We start from the raw sequence: 22214 nt of genomic DNA on the forward strand, positions 1-22214 counted from the left end.
TTTAAAAAAAAGTTTATTGATGTCAGAAGCATACCAGAACAAAACATTTCATTTTTTTAATCATTTCTGCAATTACAGTGGTATTCAAAATACAGTAAAATAATTTTGATACGGCGTTTTACTAATGATGATAATATTTGATCTGGAAAAAGAGTAAACAAACAAAAGTACATTAAGATATGAACTACAACCTCACATGAAACTAGGTTGTGTGCTGCGCACGTCTAAAACTCCACTGACCCCAAGACAATTTTACAACCCCCATTTTTTTTTTTAACTGTACCGGGTAAGGATAGTGGTGTTGGAACCATCTTTAAGAAATTAAACTTAGAACTAAATTAAGGGTTGGGGCATTTCGGACAAACACAGATGACACTTCTGTAGTGTTAACTATACAAAAAAGGAAAAAAAAGAAACTGTACAGCTTAAAAACATATCATATACACAGCATTATTTCTTTTTTTTTTTTGCTTTTCAGTTTTTTTGTTTTATTTCATTTACCCATTTTATGGCCTCAGTAAAGTGTACAGGGGGGTTAAATGCTTTATAGACAACAAGCTAAGCTATAAACGTTATTTATCTACTCGTCATCTTCGTCGTCGTCATCATCGTCATCCTCCTCATCATCATCATCGTCGTCGTCATCCTCATCATTAGCCTTGTCCGGTTTGGAAGGGGCCTTGGCTGCTGCACCGCTGCCCACTTTGCCTTTAGAGCGATATGCAGCAATGTCCTAAAATGAAAATTAGATGTTTGGTTCAATTTAATTTAGTAAAATGTCTTCATATAGAAAATATGGGTTGCACCGGTAACACTAAAATATTAGTGTAACCAGTGTTACATTAGTACGATGCTGATTAGGCGTGGCATCTTCTCACCTTCTCATACTTCTCCTTCAGCTTGGCGGCTTTCTTCTCATATGGTTGTTTATCCTCAGATGCTGTTTTGTTCCACATCTCACCCAGTTTTTTGGCCACATCTCCAATAGACAGACCAGGGGTCTCTTCTTTTACCTTGGGTCGGAACTCGGCGCAGAAAATGAAGAATGCAGACCTTTGATAGAACAGGATTAAATAAAGATAATGAAAAACTTTGAATACTTCACAAATGTCAATGCATCTTCATGAGCAAGGTGCTTACGGGGGTCTCTTGGGAGCATTGGGGTCCTTAAACCTCTTTTTCTTCTCGCCTTTGGGTGGAATGTAGTTCTTCATCTCCCTCTCGTAACGTGCCTTGTCAAGTTTGGCCATATCTTCAAACTTCCCTTTTTCCTTGGCTGACATAGTCTGAGGAAAGGAAGAAAAAAAATCATTGTTGGGAAGAGAGGGAACTGGTATTAACACAATGTAAATGAAAGGTGTGACTGACCTTCCATCGCTCAGAGCACTTTTTGGAAAACTCAGAGAAGTTGACCGTTGCTTCAGGGTGTTTCTTCTTATGCTCCTCTCGGCAGGTCTGGACAAAGTATGCGTACGAGGACATTTTGCCTCTTGGTTTTGTTGGATCTTTCCCCATCTTTGCCTAAATATCCTGAATTGAAAAAAAAAGTTATTAAAAATTATTAAAATAAAAATTCATAATTTAATCCATAATTATTTTTTATATGTACATTCAAAATCAACATGATATTAAATTCTACTCCCAAATGTCCCATTTAAATGTGTAGCGCTTTGCTCTTTAAAATGAACTTGACTAGCAAAATCGTTATTTTGACGTGATAATATTGAAAATCTTTTAACTGGTTATTTTTGTAGTATTTAGCATTCACAAGGAGAGCAGATTTAATTCGGGACGAATCTGACGATTTATGGTGTAAACACGATCCCTTCCACAAAATTGCGTTTAAAAATAAAGTCTTGTATGCACTTTTGAAACATTAAAAAGTTGTTATAAATGGTCACTTTTTTTTCAAGCCGTATTTTTCAAAGTTAAAAAAGGGTTAAAACTGTTAAAATAACTAAGTTGATTAAAGTTATTTAATGTGCCAAAGTACGCGCGACATCGAAAAACTCGTAAAATTTCTTGATAATCAAGTTCACTTTCGCCGTGTTCCCCGTTGAAAAGAGCCCGTTTCTCTCTATGTACCGTTGAAATAGCAATGGCGCACACTCTTGTCTCGCTGAAGGAAAGGAGGTCAACAACGACGGCAATATTTCTTCTTCCATTTTGTGAGAAAGCCTTCTTCATGAAAGAAAGTCCCCCTAAAATGTCTCCACCCGCCTTCCTGCTCGCTTTTGGACACGACAAACAAACGGTGCGGGTCGGTTTTCCTGACCGAAAATTGTTTCCTTCGCAAAAAGCCCAGTGCATTCGCCTGGTGTATAGTAATACATTGGGTCTGTGCTGTGCAGAGTTGCAGTGGGCTCGCAATGGCCGCTTGTCTTCATGCACTAACACTGAGAATATGGCTCCTTCTCTTTGTGTCAGCGCTCAGCCATTACACTGCTTTGCAATAAGGGGGAGCCGCGCGACCGCATTACCTACCTCACTTCAACTCTCAATTTAACACCCTTCTCATGCACGGAAAAATATCAAAATAACAAGGTTGGAACGACGAAAGATGGAATTTTTATTTTCCGCCTTAAAAAACGCGAACTTTGAGCTCGGCGAGGTAGAAAACACGATTTGAAAAAGTTGAAGCGAACTGCGCCTGTCTATGGCTCTATGGCTTTGCCTTGTTTCCTATGCGAGTACAGTCAGCCATTACAGTAAAGCGCAGCTTCTGAGGTGATTTTTTTCCGCCCGAATCTCTGTCATTTCAATATCACAGAGCGTATAAAGCCATACACACAAGAATGGCGTTATGCTTTAATTTTTCCGTTAGTCTGTTTTTTTTTCCTTTCTTATCATTTCTCATAGTTCACTGTCTTCTTCTGACAGACATCCCTTATAAAGCGCTGCAATGGCTGCTTGCTGGCACTATCACCGTCCATAGACCTTGTTTGTACGCAATTCTGTCACCTAGTTGTCCGCTTAACTTTACAATTCGAATAGTCTGAATAAATTCATTTTTGTCACATTTTCAGTATTTCAACCCTCGAATAAAACCGATTATTTTCCGTATATTTTAAGGTGTATATCAAGAAAAATTAAATAAAAAGCTACGGTTATTCTATTCTGAGGGGATAATACCATATTTTTTTAACATTTCATAAAAATCCCCTCACCAATAAAATAGCTTTTTTACAAGGTAAATTTCAATTCCGTATGGTTTCCTGACCTTTTCTCGCAATTTTTGTACTTACCCCACACTTTGAAATGTCTACAAGCTGACACTTACCGCTGTCTTGTCTGGATAGTGAATGTACTGCAATGGCTGTATGTGGATGTAATAGCGCTACGCAGTAGAGTCTGCTCTCTCAACCCTCTAGCATTACTCTCAATAGGGCTATCATTCCATTGGCTGCCGCCATTGCGAACATTCCCGCGATTGGCTGAGCGCTTTCCATTGTCCTAATAACAGCCGCGCTGCGATTGGCTGCCTTTTGTGAAACGTCATGAGTGTTTTAAATGGCGGGTTAATACAAAATACGGAGTGAATGTGTGTGTTTCTTGTCTCAGCTTAAAGCAAAGGCTGTGTGTACTGTGTTGGCTGTAGTAGTACTGTGTTGTATGTGCTCCACGCGGAGTGCTGAATGAATGAGTGACTCAATGCGGAGTGTCGGCGTTGCTGTGAGGTGGAAAACGTTGAATGAAAGAGTGGTCGGTCCAACTGACGCCCCGCTTAGATCAAACACTATATGGACATCCAAGTCAGATTTTAACGAAAATATGCAATTATGAGTTATATTTATTAAAGTGGCTTAATCGGCGGGATTCGTTTTTGAGTATCAAAAGCTGATTAATTTCGTTTACTGCATATGACACAGTGTCATATGCGCATTCTGCAGTGTTAGTTCGTTTTTCATTTGAATAATTAAATGACAGCACTCCAAAACAATGGTAAAGATTTTTGTTTTCCAAATGTTCGATTAACACTCTCAAAACATTATTCTCGATATCATAGCATTTAGATTTAGTTCGACCACTTATATATTTACCTAAATGTCATAATTACAGTAGTAATTTGAGCAGATCAAATATAGATAGTATGGAGTAGAAATCAAAGCAAAGCAATGGTGGTGCACAAGAATTATTATTTTATCTATCTATCTATCTATCTATCTATCTATCTATCTATCTATCTATCTATCTATCTATCTATCTATCTATCTATCTATCTATCTATCTATCTATCTATCTATCTATCTATCTATCTATCTATCTATCTATCTATCTATCTATCTATCTATCTATCTATCTATCTATCTATCTATCTATCTATCTATCACAGACATAACGCCACACCATTGATAATTGTTTGCCCTGAAAAAGGCAGCAATAGCTTAACATATGCATTTCTATCTAGGCCATAATTTAGAAACCAAATTAATGTCATACCATAAGCACACGAAAGAACCGAAGCCTATGCATGTTAATGGATAAATCTCGGGGAGAAATATGCAAATTCGAATTGTGCAGGACGGGGAGCAGCAGATAAACCGCCAAGGGAGCCTGATGGGGAATTGATGCCCATATAGCCTTCTATTGTTTCACAAGAGAGCAGCTGTAGCGCCCTGCGACTCCTCAATAAGGCGCGTCGCCGCTCAAGCACATGCTCACAGACGCACAGGCATATGCTGTACTGAGCACAGGCGCTGTTACTGACACTTGGGTAGCCTACTATCGATAAGATATGCATTATACGGTCATGTTAATTTATATGCTGATCTAATATATTTACATTTTTTTCCATTATTTTCATTTTTGGCATGCTTAGTTTTTGTGGCATGCATACTTTTTTTGAAATATCAAAAATAATATAAAATATAAGAGAGAATAAAGTTTTAATTTTGACAGAAATGTTTATAAAGTTTCTTTACTGATATTCTTTACTCTTTACTGATACTGATACTTACTAAATACTGATATAACACAGTAGGCTAAATAGAAATCTAACGACTCCTGGTCGATTTTATTTAATCGTCAAGCTAATAAAAATATTGGCATACAATTTTTTTTTAAATAAAAAAAAGTGCATTTACCAAACAATTCTTATCCAGGTAATAAGTCACCAGATACATATATGTTATTTATGATAAATATGCATTCCGTAACACACCCGTTTTCTTAGAGAACGTTTATTTTTCCATTGCCCTTATTTTGTCTGGTTTTGAATAGACTTTAAAGTGAACACGACAACATATGATCATGATATCGATGTGATCTTACTTTGTTTTTAAAGTCTTTATTTCAAATATGGGTAACACTTTACAATAAGGTTTCATTAGTTAACATAGTTAACTACATTAGTTAACATGAACTAAGAATGATACTTCACTGCATTTATTAAAATTTGTTAATGTTAATTTCAACATTTAGGCTACTAATGCATAATTAAAATTAAAAGTTGTATTTATTAACAATGCACTGTGAACTAACACGAACAAACAATAAACAGCTGTATTTTTATTAACAAAGATTAATAAATATACTGTAATAAATGTATTGACCATTGTTAGTTTATGTTAGTTAATACATTAGCTAATGTTAACAAATTGAAACCTTCTTGTAAAGTGTTCACCAATTATGAAAACTGAACCCTAAAACGGCTGCTTTTAAAATTAATTTATACACTTTCCTATATCTTAACTGTATTTTTATTTATTAACGTATTATGTATTTGCTCTCTCCATTCGTTTGAATAATTGCATTCGTTCATGCACAAATAAAGTTTGAGAGAGAAACTGTGTAGCAATAATGCTTAAATTAACTTTAAATTCTATATCGCTTTATTTACACATATTTCTATGCATATTTATATACACATTCAACATTCTAAAATAATTTCAATCTCATTAACACGTATCTGCCTGTCAACTTGCGTTTTTCTACTGTTAATTATAGTCTAAGCTTTAGTGTTTTGATGTTGTTGATTGAATCCCTTCTGCTGCCTAATTTAATTTCGACAGGATTTCCAATCGTTCAATAATGCACGCAGACAACCCAGATGATGGCGCTCTTGTGCTGTAAAAGAAACTTTGTAAAAACTTTATTACTTGTTCCTGCAAAACCGGAAGTAGTACGTTGAGCGTACGACTGAGAGCATGCACATTGAAATGTCTCCTACCGGCGTGCTGGAACTACCTAATGCGTGTATGAAATCTTATTTGGAAATTCTCAACATTCGATCCGGTTTCGAGGTATGTGTTGGTGCAGATGATGTGCGTCTCGAAAATCTGTTGTTGTGAATGCAATCTTTTAGATTTGGCGATCAGCTTGTCATATCAGCTCACTGTCGCCGCGCTTGATATTAGCCATGTGTAAATATCTAAATACTTTTTATGTGTTTGTATTTTGATCTAAATTAGGCAGTTATTGGAAGAGTCTTGTGTATTCGACATTATAGCTATGCTTATCCAGAACCATAACTCAAATGTCAGTAAGAAAACAGTGCCACAAGATCGATTGGTTTGCCTGTCCAATTGAACATACTGACGTATTCCTTCAGCATTATGGTTTTAACATTAAGTATTACACTTACGCCACTGGTTTAGCCCAAACCGTTTATTTTGCAGATTACTTCAGTTTTTGTTGTGCTATCTAACTTGTTTTTATCAATTTAAGACATTTTAGATAACTTATAATATAACAGTTACTTGCGCTGATGGAACGTTTAGCATTCAGAACCTTAGCGACAGCAATGATGTATTAGCATTCTGAGTTGGATTGGTCGTTAACATGCATACATTTGCATATTGAATTGTGATTGGCCTGAAATCAAGTCGCGCGCTGATTGTAAAGTAGCCTTGAAACTAAACTATGCTAAAAATTAGGCACCGTGAAATCAAAATGGGATAAAATTTGTTATTATGGAATAACTTATGGAATATTGCAGTCTCTATTATAAATTATTTACCCGTCCACATTCATTATTTTTTAAAGTTCATGTTCCTTAAAGGAATAGTTCACCCTAAAATTAAAATTCTGTCAGTAACCAGACAGTTGATGTTCCCCATTTACTTCCATAGTATTTTTTTTACCTACTATGGAAGTCAATGGGGACCATCAACTGTCTGGTTACTGAGGTTCTTTAAAATATCATAATTTGTGTTCAGCAGAAGAAAGAAACTCATACAGGTTTGGAACAACATGAGGGAGAGTAAATTATGACAGAATTTGCGTTTTAGGGTGAACCATTCCTTTAATCTTTAATCAAAATAACTTGTCCTTATAGCAACAAATCTCTTCTCTGCGCGAGGGCGTGACAACCTGTCACTCAAATGAGATTGAAGCAATAGCAAACCACAATGATCCAATCAATTCCTGATGAACAAAATCGAGTCCTGCCTTACATTTTTCTTGTTTGAGAAGCCACTCAGATATACATCATAATAGGGAAGACAAGGCGATAGCAACTTCCGTTCTATCTTGACTTTAACCGCTGTTCTCTTACTGACTGGCATACACTCGTGTTTCCTTCAATAAAATCAGATGTAGTTTGCGATGTTTGCTTGTGTATCAGCCTGGAATGGGTCAGTTGATGTCTCAGAAATGAAATATTCTTTCTCACTGCAGCGTGTTCAGGCGGTGAGCCAGGTGACACGGTTATGTCAAGTTTATGGCAGCAGGATTCATCAAAGAACGGAAACTTCAGTGGTGTGAAAATGAACGGCAAAGGCACTGGTATAGGGGCTCCGACCCCAGCGGTGGTGGGGTATTTGGGAAAAGTCAGTTATGCTCAGTTCTCTCCCTCTGTCACTCGTGCAAAGCTCCACTGTCACCTTCAAATTTATATCTATATTGTATGGACAATTATATTGATTTGACGCCCCACCTCAAACAAGAAACAACACGGAAATCTGTGTAAAAGGCGAAAGAATAGTCATAAAAGCACTTTAGTTATGTACTGTACAATAATTGCTTTGTATCTTCTGTAAGGAGTGTTGTTGATTTGTTTTAAACTTTTGTGAATTTTTTTTTTCTCATCTGTGTTTGTTTTTTTTACAGTGTAAAGACAGAAATGCCTCACCTGGGAACTGTCCTTGGTGCTTGGAAAAAGGTCAGACAAATACCCTCCGCTTTTATGCTCTCAACTTGGAGGAGACTGTTATGCTCTGTACAAATCCAGTGGTGAGGCCTTTTATCCATCAACACTTGAGTTTCTACAACAACAACAAAAAATGCCTCGCTTATCAGGAACTGACATTTTAATAAGTGTATGAATCTCACAAAACCTGGCAAGAATATATTTGGGTCATTTCACCCTAAAATCAAAAAGACAACATGATTGTTATTGAATGAAAAACATAAAAAAAAATTTGCATTGTGAAACTTATAGACAATAGATCCCTATGGAGCTATTCACACCGGGTGTGATTAATCGCGGCGCAACAGCAAGGTTTTTTATTTCAACCAGTTGTGTTGATTTGGTTCTTGCAATGAAACGTACCGTCTGAATAAATTTGAGCTTTAGATCACATGTCTGGTGCCACTGCAGTTTAGGGTTGGGTATCGTTTTTTTTTTTTTTTCTCGATACCGGTGTCAAACCGATACTTTTAAAACGGTACCGGTGCCTGAACCGATACTTTAAAAAAAAAAAAGCCACAAAACAAGTGGATGAGTTTTAAGAATGGCTTTTCATAGATTTTTTTTTTTTTAAAAACAATTTATTACAAGTGTAAAGTATAATTCAATATATAAATATAAATAAATGCAAAACACAATTTACTTAACAAATTCACAGTAAAACTAAAGCCACCTAACCCAACTACAACAGGCCAAATTTAACACTAAATAACAGTTACAGTAATAACAGCAGTAGTCTGTATTCTTGGTATGCTACAAACCAGCTTCAGCTTTATTTTGCAGAAATATGACCATATTCTCTGGCTAAATATTGTAGAATGCGTCGCCTTATTGTTTGCATGGCGATGCGTCGTGCTTCTCACATGACACACAGCTGCCACAATAGTGCTATATGACAGCTCAGCTGTATCGGGTTTATTTCGTTTTTAATTTTTTAGTCAAAATATTCACAAACTTGCTAAATATGTCTTGAACTGTCTGATATTCTGATTTTCAAATATGTGTGAGTGAATGTGTGTTAATTGATCTATAGTGTGCGATGGGCGGTGCCGTGTTAGTTTGCGCCTCAGAGAATCGGATCTGTCGGATTTACATCACGTATATTCATCCACGTCTCACAAAATACATGAAAGTAAGTGGCCGGTGATCTGGGAGAAGATTAGAGTAAACTATATAGTTACTATATAATGTGTATCTGATATGAATAAAACACGTAGTCAAGTTATAACTGTCTGAAAGGATTATTTTTGCTGCTTCCATAGACATCAGTGTGTGTTTTTTGCTAGTATTTATGGGCATTTAAATGTCTGAAACCTAAAATAAACATTATGTGGTTGAAAACTGAATTGTTGTGATATGTGACGAGCGCTGAGCAGGTCTGTCTCTGGCTCGGTGCCAGCATGTTTGAATTTAAGTGGCACCGAAATCTGCGTTCAGATTCGGTCCGGTACATACCGGTTATATATATGGCACCGGGTTTCGGTACCCAACCCTACTGCTGTTGCACAAAAGGACAAGATTTGTGGCGCTTATAGGAAAGCCGTTTTAAAAACCAGTGTAAACACCGAAGAAAAGTGTTCTGGAAGAAAGATGCCTTTTGAGAATTTGAATGTTAATACTGCCAATCAACACCCAGCAGGAGAGTTGAAATATATTTTAAAAGCATTTCGAATGTTCTGCCACATATGTCTTAGTGGTTCATTGGGGTGTCCAATCCTGATCCTGGAGGGCCACTGTCCTGCAAAGTTTAGCTCCAAACCCAATTAAACACAGCTGAACCAGCTAATCAAGGTCTTGCAAGGCATTCTAGAAACTTTCAGGCAGGTGTGTTGAGGCAAATTGGAGCTAAACTCTGCAGGACTGTGGCCCTCCAGGACCGAGTTTGGACACTCCTGATTTAAGTGACTCTTCTCAGTGGTCAAAGACGATAGGCCGATCAGCTAAATATTGGGTTGCGCCACCTAGTGTGCAGGCGTGAATTAACCGAATGCGATCAATCGTTTCATGATCGATGAGAGAGCACCCTTCGTCGCCACTTCGCTGTATCGTGTCACATTCAAAAAAACATTCAAAAAATTGTAATTGTAATTTTACAGTAAGTTAGTTTGTTTTACCGTTTTATTTATGCTGATTTTAATTTAGAAAAAAATAGAGGTTCAATAATATGAGAATTGCTACTGAAAATCGTGACTCAAAAAAATAAGTAAAAAGCTTGTGTGTATTACAGTAAGAAATTGCATTACAGTGAGAGGCACAATTATTTGTCATGAATGTCTATTTTGAGTTTTACAAGTATAATTTTACGTTGGAAAAAAAAGTACTGTTCTAAAATTAGGCTTTATTTACTGCAAAATATAATTTTGTCCTTTTGATTTTAGTATGAGATGCTGAGCATGTTATTGACAAGTTTTGTGTTATTCACCAACTGTTTGTTTTTTGGTAATATGATATTTGTTATATTAGATGCTTGTGACTAAGGCTGCACATTTAATTACAATTAACCCAAAATCACGCTTAAACTGATTTGGCTTAGTGCGATTATGAAATCGCCAAGACTGTTTAAAAAAAGAAAAATTATATAGGCTATATATGCGCAGCTGCTCAGTGAAGCACGGCTCTGTGATAAGTAGTAAATGCTGCTCCATCTGAAAGCACTGTGAGTTTGAGTTGCTTATAATGTGCATTTTTAAACGCAAAACCCCCCTCAAACATCTTTCCAAACATGAAAAGCATTTATGAACCTCTTGTCCAGCAAAAGACAACATTTAATAACATGTTTTTACTCCAAACTCACTTCATAATGACCGTTGAGCATTCTTCTGTGAGATGATGTGGCTTCTGACACAAAGGCGCACAGCATATTTTTTCATAGCATTCTATTCATTGATAAAGGCTATGTGATTAGCATTGTGAAGGCTATGTGAAGTCGTATATGTGTTTATTAGTCATGTTTAATCAATCAAAAAGTTTCAATCTTCTATTTATTCAGCTAAAGCAATAGTAAGATGTCCATAGGAATTTCCTGGAACGATGTGCATTATCGTACTTCTGCGGTGCATGTTTGGAGTTGCTGCCTGAGAGCACCCTTTGGCTTTCAGATGGAGCAGCATCTTCTACTGATCACGAGCCGTGCGTCACTGACAAGCTGCACATAACAAATCATATCGGGTTTCATTTAGATTAATCGTGCAGCCCTTGTTGTGACTCATTTTAAAGACTTATTGGCCAGTAAAATGGTCATTTACATCTGTGGTGTGTTTTTCTGTCACTCTGCAGTGCCTTTACCCATTGGTTAGTAGATCTCTGGAAGATGTGCGTGCTGGTTTGTCTAAAGATGGATGCAAGAGAAAAATGTCTTCCCTGTCCGATGTTGATGATGCATCCTCCCCTTCAAAGCGATTTAGAGAGGAGAAACTAGACGTTTTGTCTGAGCCATGTGGTGCTGATGTCAATGAAGGCACCCTTCCAAAGGATGCCGTTAAAAGACAAATGCTGGCTGGTGAACAATCAATATTTGAAAAGACTGTCTCTATTAAGGGCACTGAGGAACAACACCCTAAAGAGATACCTGCTGCTACCCACGAGGATTTAGATTTGTGTGACAAGAAGGATGTTTGTGTATCTAGTACTCAAGATGAGGTTGAGGAGATCTTTGAAATGGATGTAGATATGGAATCACCAGAGCTGGTTCCTGTGCAACCTCATCTCTTCTGGAAAAATGAGGACAACCTGTGTTGGTTGGATTCGTTGTTGGCGATGCTCGTGAACTGCAAGACCATCAGAGAGACTCCATGTCAGAATGTTAAGCTAATAGACCAGTTGACATCAGCACCTTGCAGCAACTCTGCTGTCTGGAACCTTTGCTCTACATATGATAAGACATGTGCATATCTAAAAGCCAAGGAGCAACAGTGTGAAGGTAAAAGGAAGAAAAAATTAACTAAAGTGACCTTGTGTTACCACATATAGTATTTGTATAATGTTATGTAAGTACATATATTACAAATTAAAATGATTTACATGTATTCATAATATATATTAACACATGATCTTGGTTATAAATAGATATTATTTATTCGGGGTGGGCGATATGACTAAAATCTCACGATATGAGTAATGTTTTTTCATGATAACAATATAAATAATGATAGTTATTTTTGATTTTGATAAAAAAAAATTATACCATCGAAATGTAGTAATTTTCGTCACCAATTTCAATATTGCAACCTATTACTAGCCTAATAAAATAAGAACAAAGAAACTTATTACAATAGGACAAAATGCTACAATGGACCGAATACACAAAAATGAAATTGACCTACCTGTAAAACTTAAAGGACTAGAAGTAATAGCTACTACATACACCGATCAGGCATAACATTATGACCTAATATTGTGTTGGTCCCCCTTTTGCTGCCAAAACAGCTCTGACTCGTCGAGGTATGGACTCCACTAGACCCCTGAAGGTGTTCTATGGCAGGGGTTTTCAAACCTGTCCTGGAGGACCCCCAGCACTGCACATTTTGTATGTCTCCCTCATCTAACACACCTGATTCAACTCATGAGCTCATTATTAGAGACTGCAAGACCTGAAGTGGGTGTGTCAAATATGGGAGACATACAAAATGTGCAGGGCTGGGGGTCCTCCAGGACAGGTTTGAAAACCACTGTTCTATGGCAGTGGTTCCCAACCACGTTCCTGGAGTACCCCCAACAGTGCACATTTTGGATGTGTCCTTTGTCTGACACACCCACATCAGGTCTTGGAGTAGCTACTAATGAGCTGATGACCTGAATCAGGTGTGTTTGATTGAGGAGACATGCAAAATGTGCACTGTTGGGGGTCCTCCAGGAACGTGGTTGGGAACCACTGTTCTATGGTATCTGACACCAAGATGTTAGCAGCAGATCCTTTAAGTCCTGTAAGTTGTGAGGTGGGGCCTCCATGGATCGGACTTATTGGTTCAGGACATCCCACAGATGCTCAATTGGATTGAGATCTGGAGAGCTCGTTGTGGTTCTCCTCAAACCATTCCTGAACCTTTTTTTGCTTTGTGGCAGGGTGCATTATCCTTCTGAAAGAGGCCACAGCCATCAGGGAATACCGTTTCCATGAAAGGGTGTACATGGTCTGCAACAATGCTTAGGTAGGTCAGGTGGTATGTGTCAAAGTAACATCCACATGGATGGCAGGACCCAAGGTTTCCCAACAGAACATTGCCCAAAGCCACACACTGCCTCCGCCGGCTTGCCTTCTTCCCATTGTGCATCCTGGTGTTCCCCAGGTAAGCATTGCACATGCACCCGGACATCAACGTGATGTAAAAGAAAACGTGTTTCATCAGACCAGGCCGCTTTCTTCCATTGCTCCGTGGTCCAGTTCTGATGCTCATGTGCCCACTGTTGGTGCTTTCGGCGGTGGACAGGGGTCAGCATTGGGCACCCTGGCTGGTCTGCGGCTAATCCCATACTCAACAAACTGCGATGCACTGTGTCTTTCTATTAGAACCAGCATTAACTTCATGAGCAATTTGAGCTACTGTAATTCATCTGTTTGATCGGACCACACGGGCCAGCCTTTGCTCCCCATGCACCCATGACCCTGTCGCTGGTTCACCACTGTTCCTTCCTTGGGCCACTTTTGACAGATACTGATCACTGCAGACCAGGAACACCCCACAAGAGCTGCAGTTTTGGAGATGCTCTGACCCAGTTGTCTAGCCATTACAATTTGGCCCTTGTCAAACTCGCTCAAATCCTTATGCTTGCCCATTTTTCCATATCAACTTTGAGGACAATGTTCTGTGCTGCCTAATTATATCCCACCCACTAACAGGTGCTGTGATGAAGAGATAATCAATGTTATTCACTTCACCTCATAATCATAATGATATGCCTGATCTGTGTATAATCAAATGTAGTCTTCACTGTGTAAATTAAATCTACATTTATTTTTTATAAAGTTAAGAGATTTTTAATTAATGACACAGACTGCAGCAGGTATATTATGCTGCTGTCACTTTAATCCCGAATACAGATCTAATATACTGACTGATACTATAGACTGATACACATGCATTTTCTTTCTCAACTGTTTACATTCACTTAAGACATAAACAACCTTGTTTACGAGAACTTTCAAATGTTAAGCTTTTGTGATGCCACGGCACAGCACCATCATGTGAGCATAACGGCGATAGAGAGATAATAATCCTCTACCGGTTGACAAATTTCTACCGGTATATCGCCCACCCCTACTATTTATAATTAATTTATAGAAAAAAATGCTACTTCTATATTTAAAGTGCCCCTTTTATGCTATTTTAAAGGTTCCTAATTTTGTTTGGGGGGTCTCCTACAATAGATTTACCACCGATTCAGTCCCTAAACCTCTCCTTTTCAAGAGCCTACTCTGCTCTGATTGGTCAGGCGGCCTAGTCTGTTGTGATTGGTCGACTCCTTACAGTGCGTATTGTAAACAAAACATCCATTACCATGTCTGATTTATCAGGGAGTGATACGAACAGTAACGATGGCCTCGGTTTTACTGTAACTATTCCAGCGCGGGCTTGCAAACCTTTGGCACTGGAGTTGCTGATGACATGTTTTGGCTGTTCAGAGTTGATTCTTTCTTTTAGGAGACAATAACTTTATTTGTTGTGCACTTTGATCTTTAAAACTTTGCAGAACTTTTACATTCACAAATAACTATTACACACAGCATGAAATGTAATATTTGAAAAAGCATAATGGGGCACTTTAAGTTGTTATATAAATGTTATTTATAAAGTAATTGAAATGATTTTTGTTCTCATATATTAATAAACTATAATTTTAAATGAAATTGTTTTTTTGTTTGTTAATGTTAATATTTAAGAGCTTGCCTGTTTTTCTCTTGGCAGATAAGGTAACCAGAGTCCCTGCAGATGTCCTGGATGAGGCAGAGCGACGGCTGTCTGCACTCCGTCTGTCACTCTTCAAACTCCTTCAGCCTACACTGAAGTGTGAAATTGGTAAAAACATTAAACATAAAACAATTTTATTTCAATGTGTTGCTTGGCATTTGTATTGAGTGATAATCGGTCTGTCTGTCATGCAGGTCAGCAGGAAACACCTGTGTTTGCGCTCCCTCTCCTTCTACGGTCAGACAAGTGGGCTCAGGATCTTTTCCAGCACACTGTCCGTTGGGAATTTAAATGCACTTCTTGTAATTATACTGTAAGCGAAAGGTAAGGATTTAGCCTTTTAATATAAAATAATTTGTATTTGGTGTTTTTATTTTTATTTTTTTAAACGGCTGTTGATTTAGTAGATAATTGTTTTTTCAAACACGCACATGTAACACAACCCTCCTTTTGTCTTGCAGTGTTGAGAAGACTCTTACAACATTCACTCAGATTCTGAATGATTGGCACCCACTAAAAGCCATTCACCGCACTCAGTGCAGTAACTGCAACCGTAAAAACCAGAGGAGGAAAATGGTGCTTGAAAGGCAAGAGTTGGAATAACTACAAATGTCCTCGTTTCTTTTTTCCCTGATAATCACAATTGAATATTTGAAAGTCTGTTGGTCTTTGTGGCTGATTGATAATCCTTTTTCTGTTAATGTTTTTTTTTGCAGATTGTCCCCTGTGTTTGCTCTGCATTTTGTGGAGGGCTTGCCCAGGAAAGACATCTCTAAATTCTCGTTTGAGTTCCAGGACGTGCACTACAACGTTAGCACTGTTATCCAGTACAATAAGCATCTTCAGCACTTTGTCTCGTGGATCCGTCAGAGCAATGGTGAGTCTCCAGTTTGATTCTGTGAGTTCATTAGCTGATCTACCTCATTAGCTGCACTACCATTCAACATATTTTTCCATTTATACTATTACAAAGTATTTATACTGTAATGAAAGGCTGAACTGAACTTTCTTTTCAAAGAATCCTGAAACAAATATATCAAACAAAACATCCACAATTTCCACAAAAAATATACAACTGCACAACTAATTTAAACATTGATAATGTCTTGAGCTAGCCTGGTTTTACCAGACTCTCGTACATTTCATTTGTACATAGAGTCTGGCCACTCTCCATTGACAAGCGTTTACTTCCTTGAAGGTGGGTTCTCTGTTGAAGTTTAAAACTATTGGATCTGCCAAGAGTCACTCTGAATCTGCCTAACCAATCGCTAACGTTTGGTCGTGACGTATGTCACGCGCCGTTCGCCTTTGATTCTCACATTAACGGAGCACACCAACTCAGTGTCAGTGATAAAACCTCGTGCATTAGTACATTCGGATTGTTATTTATTCACGGTGGAGAGGAGAGTTTTGTGATCTGAACGCGCTGCTCTCGTGGTGCATATCTCGTGCAATCATAACATGATTGTATGCTGTCAATAAAATGTCATTTGCTTGGTATGATAAGAATAAATGCTGCCTTGAATAACAGCCCAATTCAAATGTTTACGTGCTTTTCTTCTTTTATTTTTTGAGCGGTGGTGAAATATTTTGCTCTTGTAAACACTTGCCAGTATTTAAAGAAATACAAGTCTAGAAATGCAAATTACAGCTCACGCAACCGCACGGTGCTCTGAAAGGGTCTATAAAGGATATAAACAGTGAGTTTTGAAGTGATATATTCTTTAAAAATCAGAGATGTGGATTCGGACAGCAATTACATTACCACACGACCTTGGTGTTTGTCAAAAGTCGATAATTCAGCCTGGGTTTTTCTCGCGGGTGGTGGGAGACGGACGGCTTCAGCAACTCCTTCACCACTAACGGAGCGAGCTGGAAAAGACTTTTCCCGGACCACAACATCAGCAGTACAGCAGTGATTGTTCTTGCTCCGTGTAACGGGAGTTCGTTTGTTCAGGGAAGAAGGAGGCGGGAACCGGCGAACGTTTAACAACTTTTAATCAAATAATAAACACAAAATGAAAGTAAAAGCGGCAGCCCCTCACGGATGACTGCCGCGCACAAACATAACAAAACCCATCTTAAAATCCAGGCCTGGTCCTCTCTCGTCCTTCACCGGTGTCGCTCGTCCTTATATGCCTCCGTGCTCCCTCGAGATCGGTGTGTCTCAATCACGCACACCGGTGTCGCTCACTCGTCCACCTCGCCACACTTTTAACTTCTGGACATTCGTCAGCGCTGCCACACACTCGCATCTTTCACCGCCGCCATTACTGAACTACAACTCAAACTAGCGCACGACATCAACGTCATCGCTCTCAGCCACTCCCTCTGTTCGCTGATTGGACCGGTAAAAAATTGTTCGGGGGAAAACCTAAGCATACACCGCAGTCCCAGACGTAGTACTGAAGGAAAATGAAAATTGAGCGGAAGTACGTAGGAGGGCGGAGCCAGGCTAGTCTTGAGCAGCAAATCAGCATATTATAATGATTTCTGAAGGATCATGTGACACTGGAGACTGTAAAAAATAATCCACACAGCTCGGGGGGGTTAATAAAGGCCTTCTGAAGCGAATCGATGGGTTTGTGTAAGAAAAATATCCATATTTAAAACTTTATAAAGTAAAATATCTAGCTTCCGGCGGACCGCCTTCCGCATTCAACTTCGAAAAAAGCGCAACTTGCGCGACGATGACGTTGGACGAAGCACAAGCAGCGAGAGGCGTTACACTTTCTTATTTTCAGATATAATAATTACACTCAACTGAAATGTTTGTATGTAACTCGGTTCCACTCAAGGTAGCTTTCATATACACTTGTCTCCATGGCAAATTTATTTAAACATGCATGTATAATTAATAGTAAATAAGTTCCTCTCTAGTGTTTTTTTTATAGCTAACTAACGAACTGTGAACATTGGATAACTTTTCTGAGGTAAATGCAGTTGTGACATTTTTCATAAGCTGTTTTATTGACAACTTTCAGTAGTTGAAACACTTCTTGAGCGATTACATGACATGATACATTTTAGTAAGTTGTACTGTATCTTTCAACATACTTTCTGATGTTCATGTATGTTTTTTTTGTACTATAGCTTGTCGGGGTGTAAGAAAATATCGATACACGTGAATATCACAATATTGTTTGGCGATACTGTATCGCTTTTCAAAAACACTATCGATATTTATATATTTATTTATTTACATCCAAGATTCGTTGCTTTATTCGGTTTAAACCACAGACTGTATAAAACCCAACCACTAGATGGCAGTGTTATCTCAGAACATAACTGACGCAGAGCCAGAGAAGCGCAATGTGAAGGTCTGTGCATCGCTAGTGTTTGCATTAGCAAACCCAGCTCACAAGACGATAGAATTATTCCGCTCCCGCGGTATATAGAGCTGAAGTGTGGACTCGTTTTGGCTTCAGCTATAAAGAAGCCACTAAGAAAATCGACAAGTCATTTTGTTTGCAAAATAGGCCAAGTTAAAATCCAATACTCGGGGAAACGCATTGAATCTGAGAGCTCGCTTAACACCCCAACGTCATCCATGCTGCTGAGAAGCGTTTCGATAGAATACGTTCAGCACGTTTTCCTCTCGGTAACAAAATAAACACAACAAAATTGACAGCTGTGGCAGCAGAACAAAAGCATCTGATCATAGTGATGTGGACATTGATGCACCAGCTCTGCAGTTCAGTACTTTAAATAGCACTTTATACAATAGACTGCTTTAAAGCAAATAGCTTTACAGTATTAAATATAAAACAAACAGTCATGGAATGGACTATGCACTTTCTGTTGTTAAATAGTCTAGAAATTAAAAATTGCTATACTGTGAAGTGTGAACCTTTGAAACATATACGGTAACGGTACACATAAAGAATCCTGCGGTCACTTTTCTATTTGCCTTTACTTAGATTGCAGAAAATAGTGATTTAGTGATATAAATGATAATGTTACTTGTCAGGTTATGCATAGAGACAGAGCGACACGCGTCATAATCTGAAGACCACGCCCACCGGGGGGGGAAACAATCGAACGCTCTCCATTGGCTTTGCATTGCGTGAAGCGGCATCCTTGTCATTTCGGACTTGTAACAAAAAACAGAACAATGTCTAAAAGCTGATATGTGACAAAGTGTACAGCAAACAAGCTAAGCAAAACCCATAACCAAAAACCCAGACGTTTTTATAAGCTATTGACCCAAAAAACAAGCGTTTAAGGACAAAAAAGTGGATACAGGCCATTGAGACACGTTATATTACACTGAGAACTACACCCACTAGAGGGGAACGTAATCAGCGACAGGAAATATATATAAAACTGATATTTGACTTAACAGTGACAACATATTTACTGCACACATAGGTATACTGAGGCATACTGAGTGTCAGGATCCCATAATTTACCCATTCCTGCTGAAGCGTCACGTTTTACTGCCTTTATCCACTTTTGTCTCCTTAAACTCTCGTTTTTTTTGGGTCGACAGCTTATAAAAACTTATTTCTGTGTTTTTTAGCTTGTTTGCTGTACACTTTGTCACATATCAGCTTTTAGACATTGTTTTTTTTTGTTTTTTATAAGTCCAAAATGACAAGGATGCAGCCTCACGCAATGCTAAGTCAATGGAGAGCGTTGGATTGTTTTCCCCCCCGGTGTGGGAGTGGCCTAAATACGCTCTGTCTCTATATGGTTGTTCTTTATTCTTTAAAATTAGATCTTTCTTTAAAAAAATATATATATATATTGCAATATATAACAATATATCGTATCGTAACCCCTGTATCGTGATACGTATTATATCGCCAGATTCTTGGCAATACACAGCCCTAATAACTTGTATTAATGTGGAAGAGAACTGAGGCCCTACAGCGATCTGTCATGTCCAAAATCCATTTATTTTTTTAATTTGTGATAAAATAAACAGAATTTGAAAGCTGAGACTTTTTTTTATATCAGCGATTATTGGATGGGAGGCACACTACAAATAATGTTTGGTGTAGGGAAAAACTGCTGACCTGTCTGACATGTTTTTTTTCCGCCCCCTTTTGATTTGGCAGGATATAATCCTAGTTAATTTACATGTCTGTGTTCTCTCTTAAAGGCTCATGGCTGGAACTCGACGATTTGAAACACCCTCACTGCATCACCCACAAGAGGTTTTCATTTCCTGCCAATGAAATTCACATTGTTTTCTGGGAGGCAGACTCTGCTAAAGATGAAGCTTCAGAGGTTTGCTCAGTGACAGCTCCCTCAGCGGTCACACATGTCGATGATAAACACTCGGACAAACTGTCAGACTCTGTGGCCGATGACACGTGTGTCATCAGCGCGCTCACTCTGGGAGACTCTGCTGCCAGCACTCTGGATGCATCCATTGGCAGCACCACATTACTGGACACATTTGAGGGTCTGTCGCACACAGACATTGTGACCCTAACTCTTGTTGATGTGAACGGAGCCACTGACGATCTTCCGATTCCCCAGAGCCCAGCTGTCATGCCGGCCATTCTCCCTAGTCTTCCAGTAGCATCTAGTTTGTCTTGTACCTCTAAGTCCAGTTGTCAACCTTCAAACCCTCAGAGTTCTGGTTTGAAGGAAGTACTTACTGTGGCCAATCCAGTTGTGGTGAAATCATCAGAGGCTACAAAAGTACATGCACCTTCACCACTTTTGTCCTCATTACTTCAGCGGCATCCATCCTTCCACTCTACACCAGTGAGACTTCCTCCTCCTGCTCCAAAACCCAAACCCATTCTGAAATGTGACAATGAAGCTCTACCAGCAAAGCCGGCCGACATGTTTGGTGGCTTCATAACCAAGAAACCGGCAAATTCAAGTGGTATGAATCCTGCTGTAGCGCCTCAACACAAATCAGTCACTCTTCCTGGTGGCATGTGTCTGCCTGTTAAGAAAACTCCAAGCCTTTCAGCAGACCAGCAGCCCATTAACATTACAGATGCCCTCAGGCTAAAGCTAATGAAAAAGCTCAAGGCCAAGAAAAAGAAACTGGCCAAGCTAAACCAGCTTCTGGGAAGCCAAGTAGAAGCTGCACCCAAACCAGACAGCACGGCCCTCTCGTCACCCAATTCTGTCACCTCTAGTACCCCTGCTTATGACAGCCCGGCATATGACCAGTTCTTTGCTGAGCTTTTGTCACCTGCGACTACCGCCAGTAACCTCTCACCTGACAGCACGGGTCTCCTGGAGCTGTTGAACAATGGCCAGAATAGCGAGAAAACAATTGGAAGCGCACAGCAAAATTCTTCAGTAGCACCTGTGGTTCCAGGAGCAACTTTAACCTATCCTTCTACTACTAATGACTCCATATTGACGTTTGATGAATATATGCAATCAGGGATGGGCCAGACTGCCATTGAGAGCACTGATTTTAATGGCTTGGATATATTTTTCTAATTAAGAAAAGCCTTTAGACTTTAAAAACCATGAGATTGGTCTGGTTGTCTCAAGTTCAAAGAACCTTTCTTTGTAGTTTTTTATTTGGAAAGGAAGACTTTTGTTAGGAAAGCGTTTGGTACATTACTTAATCGAAATCAGAATTCATATTTTGCCGGAACTACATGAAAACTAACAAACATTTAAATGGCGCAGCGTAAGCTATGTTTGAAGATCAAATGTTGAACAATGTACTTATAAAGGTTTGTACAATATTGTACAGTTGTCTGTTTATTAATGTTTTTCACAGTATTTAAGCAGTTCATATTAAATGCTCTCAAAAACTGAATACAGTGTGGTTAATGACATTTAATTTGGCTTTTGAGTTAAAAGCACCTCAATGATTCTATATGGAATTCCTACAATTGGTTTTAATTTGATCATGCCTTTTCCAGTGTTAATGCACAATTTTGTGTGTGTATATGTAGCACCGTCACCTCATAGCAAGAAGGTCCCTGCAGGGTTTCCACGTGTCCTTGAAAACCTGGAAAGTTGATGACTAATTTTCCAGTCCTGGGAAATGCATCATAAAGGAACTGGAAAATAACTTTTTTTTTTTTTTGTCCTTGGGTTTTTCTTTAGCCGAGAGAAGAGTTTATCACTGGATAAAAACAGAGATGGTTCTCCCAAAAAAAAAAGAAAAATCTGTCATTTACTCACCCTCAAGTTGAAATTCAAACTTGTATAAATTTCTTTCTTCTGCTAAACGCAAAAGATATTTT

At 38.6% G+C, this 22214-nt stretch overlaps 2 protein-coding genes across 4 annotated transcripts; one reads left to right on the top strand and one right to left on the bottom strand.

Annotated features, from left to right (window-relative positions):
* On the bottom strand, window positions 1–3375 carry hmgb1a (high mobility group box 1a). Its single transcript, XM_079805403.1, has 5 exons — window positions 3281–3375; window positions 1369–1530; window positions 1141–1286; window positions 879–1053; window positions 1–733 (listed from the first exon to the last, which is right to left on the bottom strand). The coding sequence occupies exons 2-5, from the start codon at window positions 1513–1515 to the stop codon at window positions 581–583; spliced, it is 621 nt and encodes a 206-aa protein (XP_079661529.1). The 5' UTR covers window positions 1516–1530; window positions 3281–3375; the 3' UTR covers window positions 1–580.
* A 2738-nt stretch (window positions 3376–6113) lies between these two features.
* uspl1 (ubiquitin specific peptidase like 1) lies at window positions 6114–21779 on the top strand. Of its 3 annotated transcripts, none has more exons than XM_079805392.1 (9): window positions 6114–6242; window positions 7618–7769; window positions 8050–8172; window positions 11405–12047; window positions 15031–15141; window positions 15228–15357; window positions 15495–15620; window positions 15750–15910; window positions 20141–21779. In XM_079805392.1, exons 2-9 carry the CDS (start codon window positions 7650–7652, stop codon window positions 21451–21453), a joined length of 2727 nt encoding a protein of 908 aa, XP_079661518.1. In that variant the 5' UTR covers window positions 6114–6242; window positions 7618–7649; the 3' UTR covers window positions 21454–21779. The 3 variants fall into 3 exon arrangements, with proteins under 3 accessions (XP_079661518.1, XP_079661519.1, XP_079661517.1); XM_079805393.1 differs by having other exon boundaries at window positions 6119–6242; window positions 8050–8101; XM_079805391.1 differs by having other exon boundaries at window positions 6125–6242; window positions 7618–7698.
* Window positions 21780–22214: the final 435 nt, after the last annotated feature.

This window comes from Gobio gobio, assembly GCF_949357685.1.
Source record: "Gobio gobio genome assembly, chromosome: 22".
NCBI lineage: Eukaryota > Metazoa > Chordata > Actinopteri > Cypriniformes > Gobionidae > Gobio > Gobio gobio.